The sequence below is a fragment of the Leptosomus discolor genome, chromosome 5 (genome assembly GCF_034619465.1).
Source record: "Leptosomus discolor isolate bLepDis1 chromosome 5, bLepDis1.hap2, whole genome shotgun sequence".
Classification (NCBI taxonomy): Eukaryota; Metazoa; Chordata; class Aves; order Leptosomiformes; family Leptosomidae; genus Leptosomus; species Leptosomus discolor.
The window spans coordinates 58,620,335-58,646,280 of NC_141395.1; the positions used below are offsets into that span (position 1 = coordinate 58,620,335).

Sequence of the window (25,946 nt, forward strand, 5' to 3'; positions counted from 1 at the left end):
TCTGTTTGTTTTGGGGTTTCATGTGTGTGCACGTGTTGCACACTGCTTGATTCAGTGATCTGTTTTCTATTGGAGAAGATTTACAAGCACATTGCCTGCCTCACATGAATTTGTTTCCCACAGAGATTCCTAATGCAACTTGTGAGGTTTCTCATTACCCAGCTATATGGATTACATTTTTGCTCCAATACCAACAAAATTAAATTACACAAGAATTGATTAAGATGCATGTAATCCTAATGTCTGATCTTAAGAAAAAACTTTTGTCATCTTTAAATGATAACCCTCTGCAAAATCAACAGTACAAATACTCTGCTTTTGTCAACTGGGATACGTCTACAATTTACTTAGCAGCTAATGCTGCAGCAAAATGTTAACAGCCAATTGTACAGATGAATTGAGGATGCAATTTTTTTAATTATTTTGTCTTTTATAGCTCATATCAATAAAAAAATAATAAAAAAGCCAATAGACTGCGTTAATTTGTGGACCTCCAGTTCCAGAACCCATGTAGATTAATACATGTCACTTTTCTAATCTTAAAATAAGGATGCAGTCCTTCAAACTAAATTTTAATGCCTTCAGTTTTGTTTAACAGTGTCATATTTTGAGCAGTTTGTCGTTTAATAATACACTTGAAAGACAAAACAATTCAAAATTAGTAGTGGTCAGAATTATATTTTATATTTAAAATGTGAGGAACAAATATAATAATGTATAAATCACACTGCATTTTTTCTTCCAAAGTGTAATGAAGGTTCATAAATTTCTTTGCAAAACTTTCAGATCTTCATATCTGGCTAAAATTTTCCAGTTTTCATTAAATATTTAGATATTTTTTTTGGTTTGGTGATCATCCAGGTTTATTCATGTGCATTTGGATTGTCTATCAAGCATAGTATTTTAAGTTAATATATTATATTTCACTTTTTTGTTATAGAGCTTCCCTTCAGATGAAAGAGGACTAAAATAAGGAATTACTAGTGCAAGTCTGAATGTAGCATTTCATAATTTGTTTTCAAAATATACGTGCTCTAATTATTGTTTCAAGTTGTCTTCTATACATTTCCAAATATGTAGATTAAGATATCCTTCTCATGAAAATGAAATGTGTTTTGGTTTAGAGTGATTCACAAGACACTTCTTTTTCTAGCAGACTGTAGGAACTGTTCCACTTGGTGTGTCAATAACTCGAAAAAAAGACGATGAAGCATCAGTTGGAAGTGCACCTTTGGCAAGGCAGCAATCGAATCAAGCCTCTGAGTATGCCAGCAGTCCTATCAAAACAAAAACAGTAACAGGTATGATCACAGAATTGAAACTAGCCATTCTTTGCAACCTCCCTCAATAACATGCATCCACAATTGAACAGCATCAGCAGTGCAAATACTGTGGAAAAACTTTCAGTTTTGAAGAAATACTTGCCCAGAAAATTACAACTTTTTACATTAAAAATAATCAAACTTGCAATTTTGAAATATATGTTTCATTTTCTTCTCATTTTCATTTAGGTACTGTTTTTGGGGCCCTGATAGTTTCATGTAACAATTTTTTTTTAAATGACATAAAGGAGATGTGCTTTCAATAGAATATTTGCTGTTTGCCTTGATATTTGATATTTTAGTGCGTAATTTTATCAGACTTTATACACTGAGATTAATCTCTTTGATTTCAGTCAGTCCATTCATATCGCTTAAAGTTTGGCATGTATGGAAATCAAGACTTGGTCATGAACAGTTAAAATTCACTGTTTTCAAAATCACTCTCCTGTAGAAAATGCATTTGTGGCACATCTGTTTCTGGAGTTCAAGAAATTATTGAATTTAGAAATAGTGTCTGGCCATTTAGGAGTGCTAAAGTTAAACTTTGTGATCACTAATCAAGATGATATGGCTTTCTGGGATTTTCTTGGCTATGTATTCATATAGTACTGTCTGCAAGTAGTAAAGTAGTAGGTCATCCAAAAAAAAAAGTGACTATCCAGCTGAGACTGCTAGTAATCCTTCTGAATACACTGAACAAATTCTCTTTTCCTTTGCATTGATGTTTATTTCCAGATAATCATGAAGTACTTCAAGATGTTGTCTACTGAAACTGAGATTACAATCTTGTCCATTAGCGGTAGGGTTAATTGTTATTTTGAGGTTAAAGAGGACTAAAGCCAGAAAATCTGTTTGCTGAATGTTATGTGGGTTGCCATGTTATCATTGGTAGTAAAATAACAGATTCCTTTTAAAGACTTCTTTCTGTTTCATTTATGGATATCCTTTACTTTTGCCATTTATACTTTTATTTACCATAAATTTATTGATTTCCTCTATTTTTGCCTGTAATGAAATGACTCTACTAAGTGTGTTCTTAACTGTATTTATCATCTGTTCTGCTAGATCAACATCATAAATGATATGAATTGTTTCTTCTTGAGGTTAATTCTACCTGTGCCTGTCAACAAAGCACAAAGGTGTAATTCACTGGAGAAACTTCTGTAATTTTGAATATTTGACATTCAAACCCAGCTATTTGTGTTAACAGATGCTAGATTAGTTTGTGTTAATTATCAGTTTATAGAAGTATGCATGTAATTTGCAGAAGTAGCTTTGAGTTTCGAAAATTAGTGTCCCAGTCTGGTACCTGCTCAGTTTGGTAGCCAGTTTTGATCTTCAGCCTTTGTTATTCTTCACTTTGAGTATTACCTTTTCTGTAGTGATAATCACACCACAATAGTCTACTAAAAGAAAATGTTATTGTTCAAAATCTGGGAATGCCATGAATGTCAGTTTTGCTTTTGTTTTGGGTTTTGTGTGTGTGAGTGCAGAAATGATAAAACAAAATGATAAATTATAAATAACATCCTAAAAGCAAAAGAAGGATTTCTGTGCATCTCAACTTCTTCCACTTTTTAATTTGAAGTCAATATCAAGATGTGTTTTCAATTACTGAGTACAACACACATTGCTGCAAAAATAAAAGGTTCGTTTTTAGGTTTCATTTATGTTAGCTACCCATTACTTCACCCATTCAGTTTATCAAATAAGTTTAGCCTAAATGCTGGGGGGGGGGGGGGGCTGGTGGTTAAGCAGATACTTGGCTTCTCTATAAAAAAATTTCGTGGCATAGGGTTTGATACTAATAAATGAAAGTTGATAGTAGTAAATCTCTCAAGAGATAACATTGACTAAGCATTTTTTTTTAATTAGAAGCAACGTTTTAAAGAAGAGATTACTAAATTTGGTTTCATTAATTCTCAACTGTTAAAAATCTGTTGAAAAAAGTTACCATTTTTTTAAGTGAAGCTACATACATCTAGCAGAGGGTCTGTTTTCTTTGTTTTTAAGACGTAGTGTGCCTGACGCTGCTGGTTTGAGTGCTAGCCTGTGTTTTAAAATGTCTATTTGGAGATAAAATGCCCGGTGTAATATACCTGAAGTATTTGAGATTTACATGCAAATATGGGGAATAAAAATATAAAATGAATGCCAAAGATCAAAAGCCTTGTATACTCAGGAAATTACTTAAAGGGGTGCTATGTGTCTGCTTCAGTAGACCACACAATTTCCCTTGATTAAAGAAAGGAGAGCCATGCCACACTGCAGTGCCATGCAGCCTTGTTCTCTGTATAGCCTCCTGAAACTTCATGCAAAGTTACAAGCTTTTTCTGTGGAGTTCATCTTGTGCCCTGTTTGTCAGAATTGTCTTTGCACTGGAAGGTTCAGGGGACAGTAAAAACTAACATGTATGATGTGTCTCAAAAAAAGTCTCTCCTTTGATTACAAAGCCACCAGTTAAGTGGTTAGAAAAGGTTGGATGGATGCAAGTGTGAAAGGTGAGATCTCATTCTCAGAGAAGTTTCAGTGGATCCCTTCTTTCACAATTTGTTTCTTTGCAGATATATAATGTGCTGGAATATGGTGAATGAGTGACTAGTTTATTAAACTAAAAATAGAGTGCCTGTGATTTCTTCTCCTTTCTAACTTTTCTGGGTCCCTTGCTCCCACAATTTTTCACTTTATTTCCTTTCTTTCAATTACACCTGCTTTCTGTCTGAATTTTCTTTCATTATTTGTCTCACCTTTTTAAACCAGGAATACCACACTTACAGGTTTAGGATGTATAATGCCTATCTATGCTACAACAGCATTCTGGGTGAAAGGGGCAATTATCCTTGTAAGCCTTGTATTTCTTAATCATCAAGGCTGTAGCTACAGGTGCCTGAGATCCTACATTGATAGCAAGCACATGTGCATGGTCTTTGCAGATTGAAACAGATTGTAGTTTGAAATCATGCTATTCAGGTGGTGATTTTGAATTTATCCTTTTCAAGTCTAGCATGATCTCAACAGTCACTCTCTTGAGAACTGCTAGCAACCAACCCTATGTATTAAGTGAAAGCAGTTTGTAATCACAGCTGTAAAATGATTTAAAACATTGATCTTGAGTTCCGTTTATTAGTTAATGACTGCTGAGACCTTGCCAAAAATGAAGCATGGGAAAAGAGCAAAACTACTATTTATATGGTATCTGTCTGTGAAAATCCAAGGTTTCTGCTCTTAAGTCTCAAATTGCTGTTATTTATAAATCTCCTTAAGCACACAGGCTTCAAAAACAGATTAAGATAATAGAATATGTGGTTAAATTTTGTATGATGTGGCTGTGAACAAGCAGGGTGATAAAGAAAGAATATTAAAAAAAAAAAGTAATAAGTACTTACCTCAATTCCTCCATTCACCCATTTCTCCTCCCATTCTCAACAATTCAGCAGTTGCCTGTTAGTTCAATGAAAAATGATTTGGAGACCCATAGCTATACGTACAAGTACAGCTCTTATGTCTGGATGGTGGCAAAATGATTGCTATATCCATGTATAAATATGTAGTGTATGTATATATAGCATATGTAGCATAGCTGTACGGAAAGATATTATGGGCTGCAGTAGATGGATAGGGCAGTCTTTGAAACCTGTCTTGTGCACACTGTTGAATAATGATTAAAGCCAAAGTGTCCATTTTCACACATGCAAGATTAATTACTAAAATAACTTGTAGATTTAATTCATATTAAGTTATTAAATGATTATAATTATTTTCACTTTGTTTGAAAAATATAATAACATTTTCAATGCTTAAAGATGAAATTGTTTTATTGTTTGGGTTTTTTTGGGGGGGGGGTGGGTTGGGGTTTACTGCCTTATAGTGGGGTCTTTTTGTAGCCATTACACTGAAATTTAATTTCACCCACATCTGCTGTGACATCCAACATTTATCAGTGCTTGGAAGTAACCATGATATCCTAGACACAAATTTAACACTGTCTTAATGAGGTGTAACCCAGTGACTATGGCGTCTAATTCTTCAGTAGCAGTAGAAAAGTAGCCTCACATACGCTCTTCAGTGTGAGGAATGCCTTTAATGACAGAAGCCTCTTTAGAGAGGTTGAAAAGGTTATTTATTTTTTCTCATTCAGAATCCTGAAAGTTGACTTTTCTTATAGCCACAGGATAGGTAGGTGAGTGGAATTTAAGGTATCGTCTAAGAAGTCATGAACCTTTCAGCTGGAGTAGACCCCATAGCCTCTTACAAAGGCACCTGAAAACTAAATGCCCTGTCCCATAGCTGAATGTACACTTGTCACTGATGTTGCTGATCCCAGTTATGCAACAGCCAAGTATTTGGTCATGGTACAGGGGGTAACTGCTTTTCTGCCGTGTCGTGAGTGTACATCAGTGCATATGACAGCACGTAAGTGGTTTTCATCACTAGGTCCAGTGTCCGTGACCAGAGATTGCTCCATTTGGTTGTCTGGTAGACAGATTGCAAGGGCATTTGCAAAAGAGAATTAAACAGTGGTGAGTTTTGGCCCGCTTTTTTCTATAGGCCAGGTTGATCGGGTCCACAGGTCAGGGAGCACACTGGTCATTTAATTCCTCTACAATTTCAGTATTACCATGAAGTGTCAGTCCCAAGTTCAAAGCTGAGAAGAGCATCCAGCATTGTTTCCTTCTGCGGGAAGTGTATATGTGGTGCATAAGAGTATGTGCATATGGAGAGAAAGATAGGATGTGAAATCATTCCAGTTTGGAAAAAATCTCTTATTTGTGTTTCTGAAACATTGGTATTTTGTTCTGTGGAACTATTGTTCTTACAGAGGAATAATTTTAATTAAGTTTTAAAGTTTCCTAAGTGCTAGTCTACTATTCATTTGTATTTCAAGCAGATGGAGGATGTTGTTATAATTTGAAAGCTTAAACTTTGTCTTAGATGGCTGTTATATTCTCTGTCCTGTATAAATTGTCTGATTTCTAATAAGGATAGGGCTCCTTTTCCAAATTTCTGCCTTCTTGATCCTGCTTACTTTTTTTCCCAGAGCTTGCAGAAACACAGTATCTTTGAGATATTTATCCTGTCAAATTTGATTTATATTGACAAGCAAATAAGTTGCATACATAGGCATACAGTATAGGATTGCATAAGCCTTCTTTCCATAGGAAACCAGGCAAAGAAAGATCCTCACCTTTCCTTCCAACCACTTCTTAAGATTTGATAATGTAGATATAATAACACGCTTACAAGTTGGTCTTTAGATACTTACTATAACTGGAACTTCTTGGTTGTTACGTGAAGTTTTAGTAATTCAATTTTGAAAGCTTTACTCAAGTAATTCTTAAAAGTCCTTAAAAGTGAGATTTCTGAACCACTATTAAATACTCCTCCATAAAAGTGGAGGAAAGAGCAAGCTTTAAATGTAGGCATGTCTCTACTTTATGTAGACCAACTGATGCTGCGCTAGTGTTCTTATTTGAAGTTTCATCTTAAGTTAATAAATTTTCTATTGAGTACTGTGTGGCAGAATGACCTGTACTTAGCAAAACTGGATGCAGTTACTGATTTATTTTTTTTCCCCGTAAAGTATAACTAGAATGCTGGACTAGATTCCTGCTAAAATGAGCTGTTGGAATGCAAAAAAAAATTGGCAAATGTGAGAGAAGTCTGGCTGGTGAGAAATCAATGGATTATCTGAAGTATTTGAATTAGTAGGTCACTATTTCTGCTCAATGAACTGCATGATTATCGTTTATTCATGCCTACTATGAAATGTATGACTGATGATCTATTTGGGAAGTTGAATTAAATTAAATACATGCTAAATAGGCAAAGTAAAATATAGGAGTTTAAGTCTGATGCACATTTAGCTAAGGTGCCTGAAAATACTAGGATTTTTATATTTTTATAAGTGGGGTTTAGTTCTTGGATTATTTAAAAGGAAGGTCTCTAGGCACAGATGATTTATAGTAACTTTTAAATGGCTGGACAGTCACATGCCTTTATTGAAAATTAATTATTGGAAGTTTTCATAGCTAGTAAAGTGTTGACTTTTGTGTTGTTAATGGCATGGTTTCTTTGGTTCAGTGTGTAGATTTTGAAAACGTTAGTAACACAAAGCCACTGATCTATATCAAAAACGCTTTCTGTATGGAGAGATTCAAAGTTAAGAGACAAGGAATGGATATCCAGTTTATTTTTAGGTTATATTTAAAAGACTAAGGAATTTCAGTGTACTTTTAAAAAGGCAGAAAACAAGGCAGAATTCCTCCTGCATTTACCAGAAAAGTTCTTGCAAACCCAAAGGGTGAAATTCTTACTTCATGGTATAAAATTTATTTGGAATGGTAAGTGATATTAAGGTAAACTCAGGCATGGACTTTAGATATAAACACACATATAACGTGGTTTTGTTATTACTAATATAGTAGCTCAGTTTTGCCTGTGAACGGCTGTCATTGATTTATTTGTACAAAGATGTCAGTCCTTTTGTATTTTTGTTCCCAGAACTAGATAGGTATTTTTTGCCAGAAATAGTGCAGCAATCGTTAAGAATTTGGTGGGAGATAATGCTGAGCATAGCCATTCCCTAGCCAACCCCCACTGTCACAGTGAAAGGTGTTATCTGCTTGCACATAATATCACAGTTATCTTTGTTGACTGATACATATTTACTCTAGAAAAAGGCACATTGGGTAAAAAGTCAAAAGCCTCTGCTTTTAACACTTACTGTGCTGCTAACTCATTGAATGACTGTTCTAATTTAGTCACTACACCTCTCTGCTGCTGTTTTCCTGGGTATAAAGGACTTGCTCTGGCTGGTTGTCAGGGACTGTGTGGTTCAATTATCATCTTGATTGATAAAAGTAACGTATAACCTGCACCATTAGTAAAGTAGAATGCAAAAATGCTCAAAGACCAGTAAAGAAATTATTTATGCAAAGACTATTCAGTATGTGGGCAAATATATTGCATGTTTTTATAAGCTTAAAAGGACTTCCTGCTGTTATTTAAGTTAGTTAAGTACTTCTTTTATTCTCAAGCATCCTGATTAAGAGTGCAAACTTTCTTACATAGTCTATCCTTAGGAAAAAAAAACTCAATTACATGAATAATTAAAATACCAGTCATCCAGGATTGGGAATATAGGGAACGACTTCTCTTATGATACTGCAAAAATAAAATGTGAATATTTCTGAAACACTTCTGATGGATACTGATGGTTCAGAAACTATTAGTAAATACAGCTTTGAATGTCACCTAATGGTTTCAGTGAGCCTGTTACTTAGATTAACTTTTTATTTTTAAATTGGATTGTGGTGAAAAAATAGAACATTAAGATAGGAAGTATTTTTAAAAATATATTCCTCTGTGGTTTTGCAATTTCTTCTATATGTATAATGTTTTAAATCATGGAACAAAATTATTATATGTAAATGCCTTCTATTGAGAATAGAATTTATTTCTTTGTCAGTCATATATGTATACACAGAAGTGTGAATCATTTCTAGTGCCTTCATAGATCTCTATATATAGACATGTATGTTTAGTTCTGTTGTGTTGCAAATGTAAAAATATATAGACTTATGAGGAAAACTGGAATGCAAACCTAGGGACAAACAAGCGTTTATATAACAACTTTCACAGAAACCAAAACCTCCTGGTTTATAGAAAAGAGAAAGTTAGTTTTAAGTAGGTTGTGTTTTGGGTTTGTTTTTTTTTGGGGGGGGGGGTTGGGTGTGTGTGTGTGGGTGTTAGGTTTTGTTTTGTTTTACATATGAAGAAACCAATTAACCTTCTGAAAAAAAAAAAACTGTAGGCCATTTAGATTTTTTTGGAGTTGTTTGAAGTTTGAATTTTCTCCTCCACTGCATTTTAATCTCATTTCTAATCCCTTAGACCCCTTGATCAGTTCCTTAATGGCTTGAATTTGTTGCAAACACCTTGGTATTTTTGTTTTTATTTTTTATAAAAAGTCGTATCTAATGCATGAAAATGTGAAAAGATATTAAGAAATCCCAACGAGTTCTTTGACACTACGGAGTCACTTCTAATTTTAGCAGAGGGAAAATCTTTCCAGAAAGAGACATGTAATAATAGTACACTTTCCTTTGCTTTCTTCTTTTTAATACTGTTAATGTTCATGTGTTTTGCTGTCATGGCTTCTTAGTAACTATGATTAGTTAGCAATAGGATTTTTCTCAGCTTAACTCAGTTCTGATGTGTGAGAAGCTGTATGACAGATGATGTGATGTGGGAAGGAAAGCTTGCCCAACTTGTTGAGGTCATATGACAGATGCATGTTGAGTACAGTCAGACGATGGGATGGTGGAGAGGCTATCCTGCTGCAGGCTGCTGCATGGGTGTCTGTCTGTGAACCTTGTCTTTCAGCAGGAGGTCTCTGAGCTTCTGGGGATCACTGAAAGTACAGGTTTGCCTGCAGCAGGATAACCTTTTCAACCAGAAAGAAGCTGCTGCCCTCTTAATACAAGAGATATCTGAGACACACAGTGGGCCAGGAGAAATGAGTCCTCTTGTGCCAGAGGGGTGAGACATGCTAGTTCTGTACCACAAACAAATTAGGAATAAGGTATTAGCATTGTATTTTACCTCCCTTTAGTTCAGTTGCTATCTGTAAGGAGAGAGGAGGAACTAAAAGTGTGAGGCCGGTGATGAGTACAGATTATCAGTAATCCTCAAGCCACTAATGGAAAATCTCTGATCTGTGGTCTTTTATACTTTGATTTATTTGAGAAAATGTCCATTTGCCCCAGATCTTTGCACTTCAAAAGTTTTATTTTCCCTTTGGTGTTCCTTAGGTCACTGAATATTAATAACACAGAATAGCACCATTTTCCCCAAAGATCTTTTTATTTGTAAAACTTTTAAGTATTTTATGGATGAGACTTCTAAAGCAACCAGTTCCTAGCAGGCTAAAAAACACAAAGGAGGAGACATATGTCTATATAAGAAAAACGCCTTTATCTGGAATTTATACCTATGAGCCTTGCTTAGTGGCATCTCCTACAAAGAGAGTTCATTTATGATTAATTTTGCAGGATTGACACTTGGAACTCCCTGTATACTCTAACCATAAATTGTGAAATGAATTGTGGAAACTTCTGCTTCTGGTAGCTCAATCCTGATTATCTGATCAGTCCTTTTTAAAAATTCTGTTTGTTACCAGTGTGTGTTCTGAAATTGATGGTGAGTGTGGCAGCCTCTGAATGATTGGTAGTTGGTTGAAATAGTTGTGGTGTATATTTTTACAAAAATAGCAATTACACAATATAGGACTAGAAATGAGAATAGGAACATTTTGTGTTCATGTGCACTGGTTTTCTTAAAAATTCAACTTGTAAAAGCTGAAGCAGCCCCTCCTCCCATATTTTTTTCCTCATCAGTTTATGTGTATTTCCTACAAATCATATTTTCTTTTTAGCTATTGATGGCTGTCTCTGGCTATAACACAAGGCTGATTAGAGTGCCAGGAAAAGTTCCTAGGTTTTCAGTTCAGTAGTAGCTGAGTAGCATAATTGTTTTAGGAGATTAACCTTCATACTGAGACAGATGGAGCTGATCCATCTACATGTCTACTATAGAAGACTAGCCAAACACACACAACAGCCACCCCACACTACTACAGTCTCTTAGCAACTGTCATCTACTGATGGCCTTGCCTGGTGGGGAATTAAGACATTGTTCTGTCCGAGCATCCCTTCAGACAAAACTCTGGGACCTATCAGTACAGGAAAAAAATGAACAGAGGGCTTCTTTTTTTTTCAGGAGTTACTTCTGTGCTTGTTTCTTCCACTCGGAAACACTTGTTATTCCTTCTCTATTTTCCATGATTTCTGGTGAAATGGTTCCTTATCTGTTTGTTGGGTTTTGAGACTTTCTTTTTTTTGGTCTTTTTGTTGAGTATGGGATATTACAGTGAAGCTGTTGTCTATCATGGATATTCCTGGAATTTCAATCAGCTTTGCAGGTTTGAAATGCACGCATATGGAGAGAAACAAGTGGTGCTTCACCCAGCTAATTTTATTTTTAATTCACAGATAGTTGTTTCTAGCATTAGAAAGTTAATTCCCCTAATTGAGGGAGAATTAACAGTATGTGTGCTTCCCAGTGAACAAAACATGGGGGACTGCAACAAAACCTAGTTTAGATCCCATTCATGAGGTATGCACTTGTTCAGTGATGTAGTATGTTGATATCCCCTGCTGATTGTGCTCTAGAATATATAGTTTTACATTGTATTTATCCGTTCATCCTGACCTGAAGCATTCCTGCTTGTGAGATTGCCAGTCTCACAATGGCTTTGTATACCATTCTGACCCTTACCCACACTTGTTTTCTGGAGTTCTGTGCTCCACTAACTCTTTTATTTTAATATTTCTTGATACTCAAGCTGTTCCTAATTCTTGCCTTGTAATACATGTAGTGTAGGGCCTGACTACACAGAGAGGATGGTGTGAACTGAGGCAGGATCAGAAATTAAAGCAGAACAGCTATTCCTCACTGAATGTTATTGTTTTAACTTAATCCATTCATATTGCGGATGGAATACTGACTGCATGGTGTAAAAGTGTCCACATGAGAAACTACTATGAAATAGCTGCTCCATGCTGCTTCTCCACATGAACAATTTACTTGTTTGTCTCTCCAACACAGCTGACAACAAACGGTCCTGAAATGTCATACTTTTACATTCTCATGATCCAATTTTCATTCTTTTATCATTCTAATAGATCCATAATTTGAGCCAAGAATATCTGAGAGGACTGATTGTACTGCCGCCGTAAAAATTCTTTTTCACTCTTTTGACCACCTCTCTTTTTGAATCTTTTGATTCCCCATAAGTTTAATAATCTTAATAATTCTCTTTCTTTTTGGATCATTAAAAATACTATTTGTTGAAGGATTTAATCTAGAATATTAATCAACTCTGGTCTTTTCTAGCCTTGATGGGAAAAATGTCACAAATTAATTCTTCAAGTGACATTAACATTGCATGTTCTTGGCAGAAATTCACCTCTCAGATGTTTCATTTTTAATTCTTTGCATGTTGCCTTGCATGATCAGAACTGACTGAAGACCAAGTGATGCATATCAAGGGGCATATACTGTTGCTTACCTGAGTTCAGTTGATAGCATAATTTTGTTTTCAGAATTTTTCTGTAGTTTGTATGCCACGCTAGATTTCTCCTAGCTGTATAATTTGGAGATGTAGATTGTCACACTTGTGCTGATTTCAATTTAATGTAAAATGAAGTCATGAAGACTTCATAATTTATTCCTGCAGTTTTGCCAGCTCAACCACATGTAGACCAAAACTGGAAATGTTAAAGAAACTGGCAGTAATTTGGAGGGTATCCCAAAATATAAGAAGGAGGATGTTCTGTAAGAGATGACTGGAGGAACTATGAACCACTCATACAGTCTTTAATGGACTTGTAGTTCATACTTGATCTCCTCACTAGACTTCTGAAGTTCTACTATGCTCATATTCAATTAAATGCTTCTGTTATCTAAAGTCTTTTCATATTCATGTTATTTAACTAACAATTTAAGGAAGAAGTTTCTCTTTTTGCTAGAAAACATTAAATTTTGCTGAAATACTGAATACTTTAGTATCTTTAAGCTTGAAGAAGAAGCTTTAAAATTTATGCCTTTTTTTGGAAGCATACTCAAGTTTTTATTAAATGAATTTTTTAAAGAAAACAAATCAAAGGCTGTAATTTAGTATGGGCTGTCTTTCATTTCTTACAACAAGTTAGAAAACTAAAACCTTTTTTAGATTACACTGGCAGCAATGTATGTGAAAACCTCTTGGATTGCTGTTCCATCACCACATAGGTTATCGCACTTTGAAAACTGTCTTAATTTACTCAGGTCAAGTATTCTTCATAGTATTTTTTTAGCAGTCTACGTTAAAAAAGTTTAAGCATTTCATTTCGTTTCTCACCAGGCTTAACTGATACAGTTGTATTGCCAAGTTTAAAACTAATAATAGACACACTGTTATGATGTCAATAGTGAAAGAAAATCTCTTTTAGAATTTAAAATAAGTAATCTTTTTCTTTGGTACCAATAAGTGTATTATTTAGTTATATAATCTTTAAGTAACTGAGTTTTGTTGTTTGCATTAGAATCTCGTCCTTTGTCGCTTCCTGTGAAAACCATGCTGAACTCATCTGAAAGCTGCAGAAGTCCTGAAGAAAGAATGAAGGAATTTATTGGAATAGTGTGGAATGCAGTTAAGCGCCTTACACTTCAGGTAAGATGAAAAGGAAGTGCAAACCCCCCCCCCCCCCCATGTCTTTCCAAACTTTATGGTACTTTTTATGCATCCTACTGCTTTTTATTGGAGGGTTTTAAAAGGAGCTGCCAAGGTTTATTGTCTTATTTCAGTAGTTTCAAAGTCTTCGAGAATGAAAAAATAAAATATAGATTTTTGGTAAATTAAGCAAAGAATGCTTTGGTTTTAGAATATTAGTTTTTGAAATACTTTTTTATATCTAAGGGGAAGAGCCATAAAAAATTATATGAAGAAATGCTTATCACAATTTTCTGTATTATAAACATAGCTATACACCTTTTTATCCGTAGTTAAATTTGCAGAATATCTTCCTTTCTAAAAATATTTGAAGGAAGTGTGTATGACAAATACTTTCTTGGGGAGTGTGATACAGTATGGTGTTGTACAGCAATGGCTCAGCTTCTTACTTGTCTAGCGTTTCATAAAGGACAAGTAGATGACCACTCAGATGAAACCAATCTAGACTGCTCTAGATTGCGATCGCTGATCCATAAAAGCAGAGTTTTCATGTAGCAGTATGTATGCATGCTGTACATGAAAAAGGCCATGTTAGACATCCAGTGTTAAGATTGCACGATCAAATACCAGATGGCTTAGAAATGCTAGAATTAGGACTCTCTTCTTCCAAGTACTTCCAAGTATATATCAAGTGCCTGCTTAGAAATTACCTTAATTTAGAATTATTATAATCTCTGCCTTTTGAACAGTACAGTCTATGAGGTTGGTGTTTTATGGTACACCAGTGTATAGTAGTAAAACTGGTTTTGTTTTAAAATACAAAAAAACCCCAAAACCCCCCAAAACAAAGAAAACCTCACAAAACCACTTATTTCTGACAGAAAGTAATCATTGAATGCCTGATCTTTCTTCCTACCAAGAAATATATTTGTTTATATATAGGCTTATCCCAGAACCTGTGTCTGTTTTAATCCTCTTTCGTGCAGAAAGTACTTTGGGTTCAAAATATTAGAATTTTGAAAGTTTTAAGTTTTGCCTGACCAAGAACTTCAGACTTGTGACTTAATTGCAGAACATACTGAAGTTGAGGAGATGCTTTCAATTAACTCTATTTAGTTTTCAGCCAGCTCTTTCATCTTTGTTTCATGAGTATTTTGCTTGGTTTTCTTTCTTAATGTTGTCACCACTGGAAATTAAAAAGGCTAGATAAGGGAATAGATAAGCAAGAGAGATAATTTGTAAGGTGTTTGAAGGAAGCCATGTATTTTTGTTATGTATCTGGGTGATACCTAGCTCAGTGAGACCCCCTATATAAATGAGGCTTACAGTTTGAGCTTGAATTAAAACAATAATATAAAAATGAAGATGATGAAGAGCTGGATCCTTTATAAATGGGGAAAACTGAATCAGGACTGAGATATTCTGCTCGTACGTTTTTCAAGGACGCTTTGTTACATGAGCAACCAGCAAAGTGAATTTGTTTTGAAGAATGGTTAAGAAACTGACCAGCTGAAAATGAAGTTTGCCTGTGACTAAATAGAGGAAAAAAAAAAGGTTTTGTTCAAACTAGTGGGTTTTTTGTGGAGGTGAAGGCTGATGACAGTAATAGGCACATGTTTTCTCAGAGAGTGATTTGTAATTATATCACTGCTCTGACATAGTACACACAGATTAGAGCTAGTACTGGCAGAGGATTTTTTTTTGTATTAGGTATTCTTTCTGGTGTTTGGGGTTCTACTTTTTACAGGGTTTTTTGGTAAGGTACTCATGCTTTCACTTTTTGCCATTATGAATATAAAATTGTATTTTTATTTTTAATCTATGTTAAGATTAAATGGCCCTATGAATTCATACAACAGCTTACACACTTCTGATATGTTTCATCCTTATGCTTTGATCATACTTGGTTAAGTATATGCCAAAATCTTGCCACAAGGACGTTACATGTTACCTGTGAAAAGTTGCAACAGATTCCAAGGAAACACCACAGAAGTCTGAGAACATGCTTCCAAACAAATATGCAGTATTCCTTCTTAGTGAAATATGAAGGATTTATAGATGTGCTTGCTGTTCTTTTTATTATTGCTAGTAGTCCCTATGTCTATTTTATTTAAATGTTTTTCAAGACACAAGTGCATATATATATAAAACCTTTTTCCTTCAAGACTGGCCTAAATGGGAAAGCTGAAATTTGTGCAAGGCAATGTATAGAGGATAAGAAGATGAGTGTTATAACTCTGTTTTTCAATTCAAGTACAGCATAAAATATTTTTATTTTATTAAATGTAGTATGTATTTTATTAAACGCATACATGTATTTATATGAAAAATTCATACAGATTTTCTGTATTTTATTATCAGTTGGCATGAAAAAAAGCAAATTTCTTGAATATTTTGCCTGGTTAAATGGCGGAGCACTTAGACACTAAGGTTTTTTCTAAAGCTAGTTTCATGTTCCTGGATCTCTTATTAACACGATTGTAGAACAGAAAAGTCTGTAGTTGTCGTCAGATAAAACAGAACTTCATAACTTAAAATCATCAAAGGATTATTCTTTTACTTGAAGTTTGAATAAGTAAATGTGTTTGGAACCAAAGTAACTGGAAAGTTTATTTTGGATCCAAAGCTGGTACTTGCTTAGCCCTAGCCCTGGCTTGCTCATGATAGAATATTGCATGGAGATTTTGTGTGTTGGAGTTGTGGTAAGCTATTAGTATTTAAGTGAAAAGACTTTCATACTTAACTGTAAAAAGTTGTTTTTATTATTTAGTTGTTGTAGGATTTTATGTGTAGCCTTGAAGATTTTTTGGCAGTTAGACTGTGTAGGAGCGTAATACTTACTTCTCACATGTTCTTCATACTAATAGTTGCTAAAATTGTGGAGCAGTGTAAACACAATTACTTTTAATAGGTCGTTAATGCTGAGTTCCAGTGAGAACAATGAAGGATCTGTATTAAAAGCAGATTAATTAATGAGTAATATTGCAATGAATGCCAACTAAGAAAGACTGTAATTATTATATATAAAACTTAGCCAGATATTCCACATGCCTTTAAATATCCCTGAAATTATTTGAAGGAAAAAAAAAGTGTTTCCTGAAATTATTGAAAATAATATTTTCTTTAAAGCATGTAACTTGTACAAAATTTTAGTCAGTGAAACATTGATTGAAAGAACAGAAACTTACGGATGAGATTGACTAGAGTTCCTGTTCTTTGAACAGTGGTCTTTATTCATGGGGCAGGAAGAGATTCTGTGAACTGTAACTTAGCAGTTACAGCTATCAGCAGTTATTCAGCAGTTATGAGATAGGATGATTTGTTAGATTGGTTACTTACCACAAAGTGACAAAAGAATAAAATTTTCCAAGCTTTCTTAGAAAAGAATAAGAATACTCTGAAGTGCTAAGACATTGTGTTTTAAGTACTCAAAGAAAATGCAGCTGATCCTTATTATACTCATTTGTATATACAGATAGGCTGCTCTCCTAGTTCTCTTACTCACGTGCTCTGCTTTCCATTTATATAAATTTTACTTTTTGTCTAACTTCAAAACATTAATTTCTGGCCTGCGTTTTTAAATTCTAACAAACAGTGTGTGACTGGCTCAGCTGCAGATGGTCTAATTGGGTAGAGCTAATTTGTACATCAGGGGCTGAGGTATGGTCTCATAGTAGTGACCGCACCATCACCCCTACCTGAGACATGTGACGGTGGTTCTTTGGAGTTTTGGGAGTCATTGTGAGATTATATTCTGTGCCTGAAACTCCTAGAAAAACACATTAGCCTTTCTGCTGAGAGCATACAATGAATGATTAGTGTGGAGAGGGACCACTTCCAAGGAGACACCTTTATATGAGTGTCACCTTATGGGTCATCTTCAATGCCTCTAATGGGTTTGTATTTCTATACAATGTGGGTTAAGGAAGGGAATCTCCTTATGGTATCACTATTGTGAAAGGCTGTAAAGACTCTTGTACAACCTGTCCCTCTTCATTGCACTTGTGCAGGATAACTGTGGCATTCCACTTGTTTTGTGACAACCCTGCCACTCCTCAGTTAGGAAGACCTAATTCTTCTGCAGTATATATTTCACTGTTCTCTCTATCGAGCAACATTCTCTTTTTATAGAACATGAATTAAAAATACTCCATTTATTCCAGTAACTTAATACTTTCCTTTTTATACAACAGAGTCTTAAAGTCATTGCACTTTTTTAGGCTTATATATTGGTAAAAGCTTAGAGCAATATGCTTTGTGTAACTTTTTAAAAGTAGAAGGGAAAATACTGCTTACTTCGTTGGTTTATCGTTAGTGTGTTACTTAGCATGTATAGGCCTTGACATAATAGAAATGAAAATAGGGGGTGATTCTGTTTCAAGAATTTGTAATAATTCCTTCTCTTTAATACATGAATGTGTTCAGAATTGGCAAAAGAACACGTTGCTACCAAAACTGAAATAAGATCCTTGAAACAGAAAGGATGTTGCCATGGAAAAATGAAGTAACACTCAGTGCAGCTGCGAAGCATTAATGAATAGGATATTTTTTTAAAAGATCATTTGTGTTTGGTGTGGCTTGGAGGGTCCCAGCCAGATGGTTTCCATGAACAGGATCTGACCCCCAGCTTGAGGACTTCTTACTGGCAGATTACTTCATTTTCTTTCCCTTGGATTGTCAGATCCTTACATTAATGCAAGATTTAGTGCTGCAGATTTATATTCAGTTACATAAATCAGTCACATTTTACATTAAATTCAAAATTTTAGACACACAGTTTAACAGTTATTTAAAAAGTGTAAAAAGATTTATTTGATAGCTTTAATATATGCTATTGATGTAGTTTAATTTTAAGAATTTGGATTACATATATTTTAAAGCACTTTCCAATTGGTGAAGCAATCTGTAGTGCACATTCTCACTTTTGTCCAACATATAACTCCATCGTTTTAGGTGCACTCTTCCATTCTTTCACTGGAACTTGTTATTAGACAGATCTCCAGATTCTGTCAGATAAATGTACACAAATTCTGTTAAAGTTGATAATTGGGGGTAAGCAGAATCTGCCTCTGAGAAGTTCAATAGGTGCAATCCAATTTTGAACTTATTGAGCCTTTGTGCATCCCAGTTGTCAGTTTCTTATGTAATTATAATGATTACATGATATGCCCTAAAATGTGAAATTTTGCCATATGTTCATTGCGTTGGCCTTTGAAATCCTGCAATAATGTTTCACAAAATCAATGTATTCATATAAAACTCAAAATGAAACACAGGTAAGCAAACCGTATCTGTAAGCAAATCTGTAATATTACATATGAAGGGTCTGATGCTATCCTGTAAACGCCACCAAAATTCGTGGTCCAACTCAGATTCCGTTACTTGAAAATGAATGGCAAAGTAGCCATTCCCTCAGGCATTTGAAGGACTGAAACTGTTGTGATTCCACTTCAATATTCTTGATATGGCAAAATAAAATAAAACAAAAATGATCTGAAGAACTTGTCTTCAATATGAAGCTGTACTGAGTTGTAAATTAAGTGTAAAAACTCTACTGAGTATGAGATCTCTTCTCAAGAGTACTTTGTAAAACATCTCCTGTAGTTCCTGCTGCTGGTAAGTGATGAAGTATAGTATCTCTCCAAGTTGGTGGAATTTTTGGATGATTATTGCCACATGGTTTGTATATCCAGGCAGCACTTGATGTTAATAGTCATGGATATATATATGTGAAGAATGAATGATTTGTTATAAACTGTTTACTCAGCAAATGCACTGATAAAACAAAAGTTATACTGGTTATAAGTTCTTTTGTCATCTATTTATCATTATCCCACAACGGCTTGACCTGAAGCCTATTACTAATAGACCAGAAAACAATCTAATGTGTCACTGTAAAAATCTTTGCAAATTGACACAATGACTAATTTACCAGTTTAAAAAAAAAAATCCAAATCTATTACATCTGTAACAATACAGTGTTGGTTTTCATCCAGTATAAATAAAGTACACTCTGCAACCTTGGATCAATAAACTACTTATCAAAGATGTAATTAACTTCATTTTACAACTCAAACAGTTCTAAAACTAGAAACAAACACAGACTTCATGTAACAATGTATTTATTTTTGCAAAATTCTACTTATATTTTTCTGCAGTGAATTCTTGTCAGTTTGTCTAAGCAAAAGGGCACAAAAATGCTGAAATAAAGATGAGTATCTTTCTCCTCACTAGACTGGCAATGTACTTACGGTGCTGGGAAATTCCAGCTCTACTGCAAATTGTGGTCTTGAGGGACTATTAGCCTTCAGGGAGGGTGTGGAGTACAAACCTTGGTTATCAGTTTTAAGCTGTGATGTCTTTAATGTTGTCAAATTGAAAGACTCCATTATGTAAGTTTACAGCAAACAAATGTTCTTTTATCACAGCTACAAATAACAGCTTGTGTCCAACATTTTGTACACTAGGCTTTTCCAAACAATGTGAAGAAATGAACTGAATCATAGCTTGTAGTCTCTTAACAAAGCGTTCAAGTGTGCAGGCTGTTAGGGCTATCTGATATCCAGGTGCAGAATGTTACTTGTAAGAGCCAAGGAAGGCTTAACAGATTGCAGCTTGTACCACCTCTGAGTTAACAAGTCATGATGAGTTCAGTTCTTGGTTTGGGCCCACTCAACCTTGCTACGAGCTCATAAGGAGATGGCAGAATGGTCAGAAATGTTCCAGGGTAACAGCATTGCTTGAAAATAAGCAACAAAAATGTTCTATTTCATAGGAAATCATATGCACTACTGATTTGTGATGAAAACAGAACAAACGCTGTATAAACTTTGTGAACTTTATTAATTTCTCTTTCTCTGTGTATGTATGCACCTGTCCGCTTGTTTTAACATCGATTTTTCACTAGTTTATATTTTTCCTAGTTTATCTGATGATTAACCTTTTTGTACATTCTCATTAGTGTTCACTACAAAGACAAGACAGAATTTTCCCTGAAATAGGTCTTTATACAAGGTAACAGCATATAAAATGTTGGTTAGTTTAGAGGCTTAGCTATTGCTAACAAAAGCTAATGAACTGCAAAAAGAGGAGGGCTTTCTCAGCTTTATTGTAAGAATATTTTCTGACTCTATTATGCTTCTTGTAAAAAGCTGTTGAAATAGAGATAGAAGCATGTCCAGTTTACGTGGCAACACTTTACTGGTCAAATTTACAGACCAAAATCACAATTCTTCTTCCCTCCCCTCCCATAATCACAATTTACAAGAATATATTATATTCCAACAACTTGTGTCTTCTTTTATCTTAATTCAACTAAAAGGTAAGGCTATATTCAGTCAGCTCTGATGGATGAGTAAATTGAGATTTTTGAGATGAATATTCCGCATCAGGATGGGGCAGGGGAGGAAATGGTAAAGCTGTTTCTGAGAAATCTTTCTTGGCTTTGTTTTTTCAGCTTCAAGTGCAATCTTGTTGTGTATTCCTTCCAAATGATAGTCTGCCTTCCCCAAGTACTATTGTATCGGGTGACATTCCTGGGACTGTACGAAGCTGGTACCATGGGCAGGCCAGTATGCCTGGCACACTTGTAATCTGCTTGCCCCAGATAAAGATTATGAGTGCTGGACACAAACACATGGAACCATTGCAGGAAATCCCTTTTGTTGTGCTGAGACCCATCCTGGAAGAAGGTAGTGTGATAAACTCAAAAAATCTTGTTATTTTAATTTCTGTTTTTTACTGTTATGAAAATTGGCTTAATTTCATTTTGAAAACTTCTGATGTTGTGCTGCTTTTTCAGCAGTATGTTGTGTGTTGCTGATTGCTGAAAATACTAATGGCAAAGTTTGCCCCACGGAGGTCAGAGTGAAACTCATCATCAAAGAGCTAGTTCTGTGATGTGTTTTGGATGTTTGTTGAAGCCAAAAGAATTGAGAAGTGTAATTTTTGCCATCATTGGTTTTGTCATTGAGGTTACTGTGTAGCCACAAACAGTTGGTTTCACACAAAAGGGAGTAGTGAGTTGTGAATACCAAGACAGAATGGTGGCAGATTAGGAAAAACCTCTCATGCCATGTTTGCTGGGGGGAGGGGGGGTGTAAAAAAAAATAGTCTTGGACCTAACATTCGGACTGGATATTAGGAAAAGGTCTTCACTGAAAGGGTGGCCGGTCACTGGAACAGGCTCCGCAGGGAAGTGGTCACGGCACCAGCCCTGTCAGAGTTCAAGATGTGTCTGGATGATGCTTTTAGTTGTATGATCTAGTTTTAGGTAGTCCTATGAGGAATAGGGAATTGGGCTCTATTGTCCTTACGGGTCCCTTCCAACTTGAGGTATTCTATGATTCAATCTCAGATAAGAAAAGAAATTAAAAAATATAGCAGACTATCAAAAGAAAAGAATGAAAATTTATTGGTGTTCATGATAGGCAACAACTGTGTTCTGTTTGTGTCTATAGAGATTGTAGCAAGATTTTCGCGGAGATTTGAAGAAAAAATTTGAGAAGGTTTATACAAGTGTTTACAGGGGAATGCTTTTGTGCATAGCCCAAGGATGAGAAAAAATATGGTGGTTATTATTTGAAAAGTTAGTATTTGATACAGGTTTAAGTTGTAGACCAATCTGAGGGAAGAATCAGCTTTTAACATTCCGCAGCTGATTGAGAAATGAAAGGAGGGGATAAGCTGTAAAGGACCTAGGAAGTGAAAACAAGCTGCTTATGTTCAATACCATTTTTTTTTTAAAATAGAGCCCTTAGAAATTATCAGAGTAAATGGTAAATGGATTTGCAGCAGTATTCTGAATGAATACTGATGTAAAAATCTTATTCTACAGATATTCATATGAAAAATTGTGTATTGGAAATAGAGGGGAGGCAAGTATCCCTAACAGTCTTAAGTGTTGAGATTTGGGTTTATTTTAATGACATACATGAGATCTCGCCTCATAACCAAGTTTAAAATTTCATGGAAATGCCAGTTGCTGTGATTTAACGCCAGCCAGCAGCTCAGCCCCACACAACCACTCGCTCACTCGCCATTAGTGAGATGGGAGGAGAACTGTAAGGGTGAAATTGAGAAAACTCATGGGTTGAGATAAAGACAGTTTAATAGGTAAAGCAAAAGCTACACATGCAAGCACAGCAAAATAAGGAATTAATTTCCTACTTCACTTCAGCAGGCAGGTGTTCAACCATTTCTGGGAAAGCCAGGCCCCATCATACGTAACAGTTACTTGCGAAGGAAAATGCTGTAACTCTGAATGTCCTTCCGCTTCCTCCTTCCCCCAGATTTATATGCTGAGCATATGCCATATGGTATGGAATAACCCTTTGGTCAGCTGGAGTCAGCTGTCCCAGCTGTGTCCCTTCCCAACTTCTTGTGCACCCCCAGCCCACTTGCTGGTGGGGTGGTGTGAGAGGCAGAAAACACCTTAACACTGTGCAAGCACTGTTCAGCAACAACTAAAACATCCCTGTGTTATCAATGTTTCCATCACAAATCCAAAACATAGCACCATACCAGGTACTATGAAGAAAATTATGTCTATCCCAGCCAAAACCAGTACGTTAGTGTACAGTTAGTTCATTATTTGTATTCTTGAACTGTATTATTTGGAAAGAATTGTTGCTGTTTTGCATTTTTGCTCTAAGATGAAGAGAGGGAGATGCAGCAATTGTTCCATTGCTTTTGTGACAGCATTTTCTGGGAAAGTTACTCTGTTTTCTGCGTACTTATTGCTGAAACATAAACAATTGTTAAGGGTATGCTATGAAAAAATTAAGTCAAAAGCACATTCAAGAGCTACTCCTGCTCCTGCCATGTGAAATTCATTTGGATTTAGCACAGTGTTTTCCCTCTTCCCTTGTTCTGCCACTTACATTGGACCCTTCTCCTTCCTGTGTTTTACCTTAACTCACAGCCACAAAAATAAAACTGTATTTTTTAATACTGAAAGTCATATTAGAGATGCTGCCAACTGAAAGGGGAAAAAAAACGGGAAAAAAAGAAAGAGAAAGGTGTATGTGTTTTTCCTAATAACTTGCAGTAGGAATGATCTAATTTGCTCATCATAGCGACGGATAAAAGATAAATAAATTTAACCAAAGTCTTTTGTTTGTTTTGAACTGATGATGTAATTTAAACCGTTTATGAAAGTAAGAAGTCATTTGAATTTTGTGAAACCCAGATTTGAAGGAAAGATCCTAGTGAGAGAAAAGAATCCCCCTGCTTGGGATAGAGCCTGTGGTAAGGAATCTATTTGTGTGTGGCTTTGTGTTCTGGGAATAATGCCAAACAGAAGTTCTCACAATCTTGATATTTTTGATTCTCTAATGGAGCTGTTTCCTTCTCTCATGCCAAAACTCCCCCTTAAACAGACTATTAAAAAGTTTTTTCAAAGCTTTTAAATAATCTTCTTTGTTTCTTCCAATGTAGAGGTAAATATTTTTTATGGACTTTTATTGGGAGAGTCTCTTAATTTGCATTCTGTCTGTGAACAGCACGTCAGTACATACTTTAATTCTTAAGACGTGTCACCATCGCTCTGAAATTATATTTATTCAACCTTGCTTTTCCTGGAAACTATTTTTTTACTTGTTCCTCCTTTTATAAAAGAGCTGTAAGTTAAAAGCCTTGTTTAAAGGATACATTGTTATTTTTAAGAAATCTGTGTGCTCACTCCTGTATTTTCCTTATTACATGAAAAACTAAGAGAGGAGAAAAGGGAGCAATGTCACGTTGTCTTTTGGGGATGTTGCAGCCTACTCACAGAGGCTGACCTCAGGTTGTTAACATACTGTAAAGATAAGCTGTACAATGTCCCACAGTCAGGTCTTTCTGTTTGTTTTCAGAATTCTGATACATACATTTCTTTTCTGAGGTAATTGTAGTTTGTAGGAATACTTAAAAGAACATTTTAAGTAGAGTACCTCGATTCAGAAATGTAACTTTGCTTAATCACACTAGGCAACATACGAACAGAAATGGATTTGTCTATGTAAGGAACGAGATGTTCTATTGAACTTCTGTTGAATAACAAATACAACTAAATAAGTTCTTTAAAAGGTATTAACTTACATTAAGTATTATCTTGATAGTTCAAATCAATCAGATGATAGATCCATGAGGTAGTATTCACTGAGGATTTTAAAACAGAATCATAGAGCAGCCCAGGTTAGAAGGGACACTGAATGATCATCTGGTCCAAATTTTCATGGCAAAGGGAGCCTAAATGAGATTATCCAGCACCCTGTCCAGTCACCTCTTGAAAATCTCCACATCCCTGGGGAGGTTGTTCCAGTGAAAGGTTGTTCTTACTGTGAAAAATTCTTTTCTTCTATCAAGGTGAAACCTTTTCTGGTGCAACTTGTACCTATTGCCCCTTATCTTCTCCATTTTGGCTCCTTGTGAAGAGGTGAACCTCTGTCTTATTTGTAGCTGCCGTTTAAGTAAAATTGACACTAAGAAGAAATTAAATAGCTAGAAACTCAGTTTGGGCAGAACTGAAATGTTTAGAGAACTACTTGGGTGAGTTGTGACTTTCTGTGCATGCTTGTGCACATCCAACTTCAAATACTTGACAATTCATCTGTATGCTCTCGAAGTCCCGACCTATAGTGATGGAGTAAAATGTAGTAAATTTACAGTTGGACAAAATATGTTGTTGTGATCAGGACTTCTGGACTGCTGAGTAGTCTTCCAAAAATATAAGATGTTATAATAGGAAAATAAATTGAAGACATGAAGGGAACTAAAATTTTTATTCGGTTAAAGCACTAAGTTGTAGAGTAATAATGAGAACATTTTTGGCATCTCTGAAATCTTCCTGCATATAGAAGTTTACATTTCTAATTATTTTAATTTAGAATGTTTTCCTGGGTCCCACTCATATTTTTAAACATAGTTACTGCTTTATTTAGTCTGTTCTGCCTGCTTCAATCCTTTCTTTTTTTTTTTTTTTTAAATAATCCTTAACTGACACATCTGACACATGTAAAATGTTCCTCTTTGGGTTCATAACAGTAACTTTTATGAATCTTTGTAAAAATGTTTGATTAGGCAGGTACAGTAAGATATAGATATGTAGGTAGGATAGTAAAATACATTTTAGAAACCGATGTTCAAAATATCTTAAAATTGTTGTTGATATTGCTAGATAGCAGTATACTGACAGTCATGTAAATCACTGTATTCCAAACATTTAAATCTGAGAGATGGCTTTTGTTTGTGAAATATGATGAATTATATGACCTCACGGATTTTTGTAGTGTATTGTTTAAACTCAGTAAGGTGTCAAGTGACTTCTAGGGAAATAGTAAAACAGAAAATTAGGGTTTCTATTACTAGTG

At 35.1% G+C, this 25,946-nt stretch overlaps 1 protein-coding gene across 3 annotated transcripts in view; it reads left to right on the top strand.

Moving 5' to 3' along the window:
• VPS13B (vacuolar protein sorting 13 homolog B) overlaps positions 1-25,946 on the top strand; it is a 480,656-nt gene that overhangs the window by 229,994 nt on the left and 224,716 nt on the right. For all 3 annotated transcript variants that reach the window (XM_086465731.1, XM_086465733.1, XM_086465732.1), the window contains exons 20-22: positions 1,154-1,301; positions 13,469-13,596; positions 21,053-21,287. In XM_086465731.1, the coding sequence (XP_086321857.1) occupies positions 1,154-1,301; positions 13,469-13,596; positions 21,053-21,287 (511 nt within the window). The remainder of the gene's footprint in view (positions 1-1,153; positions 1,302-13,468; positions 13,597-21,052; positions 21,288-25,946) is intronic.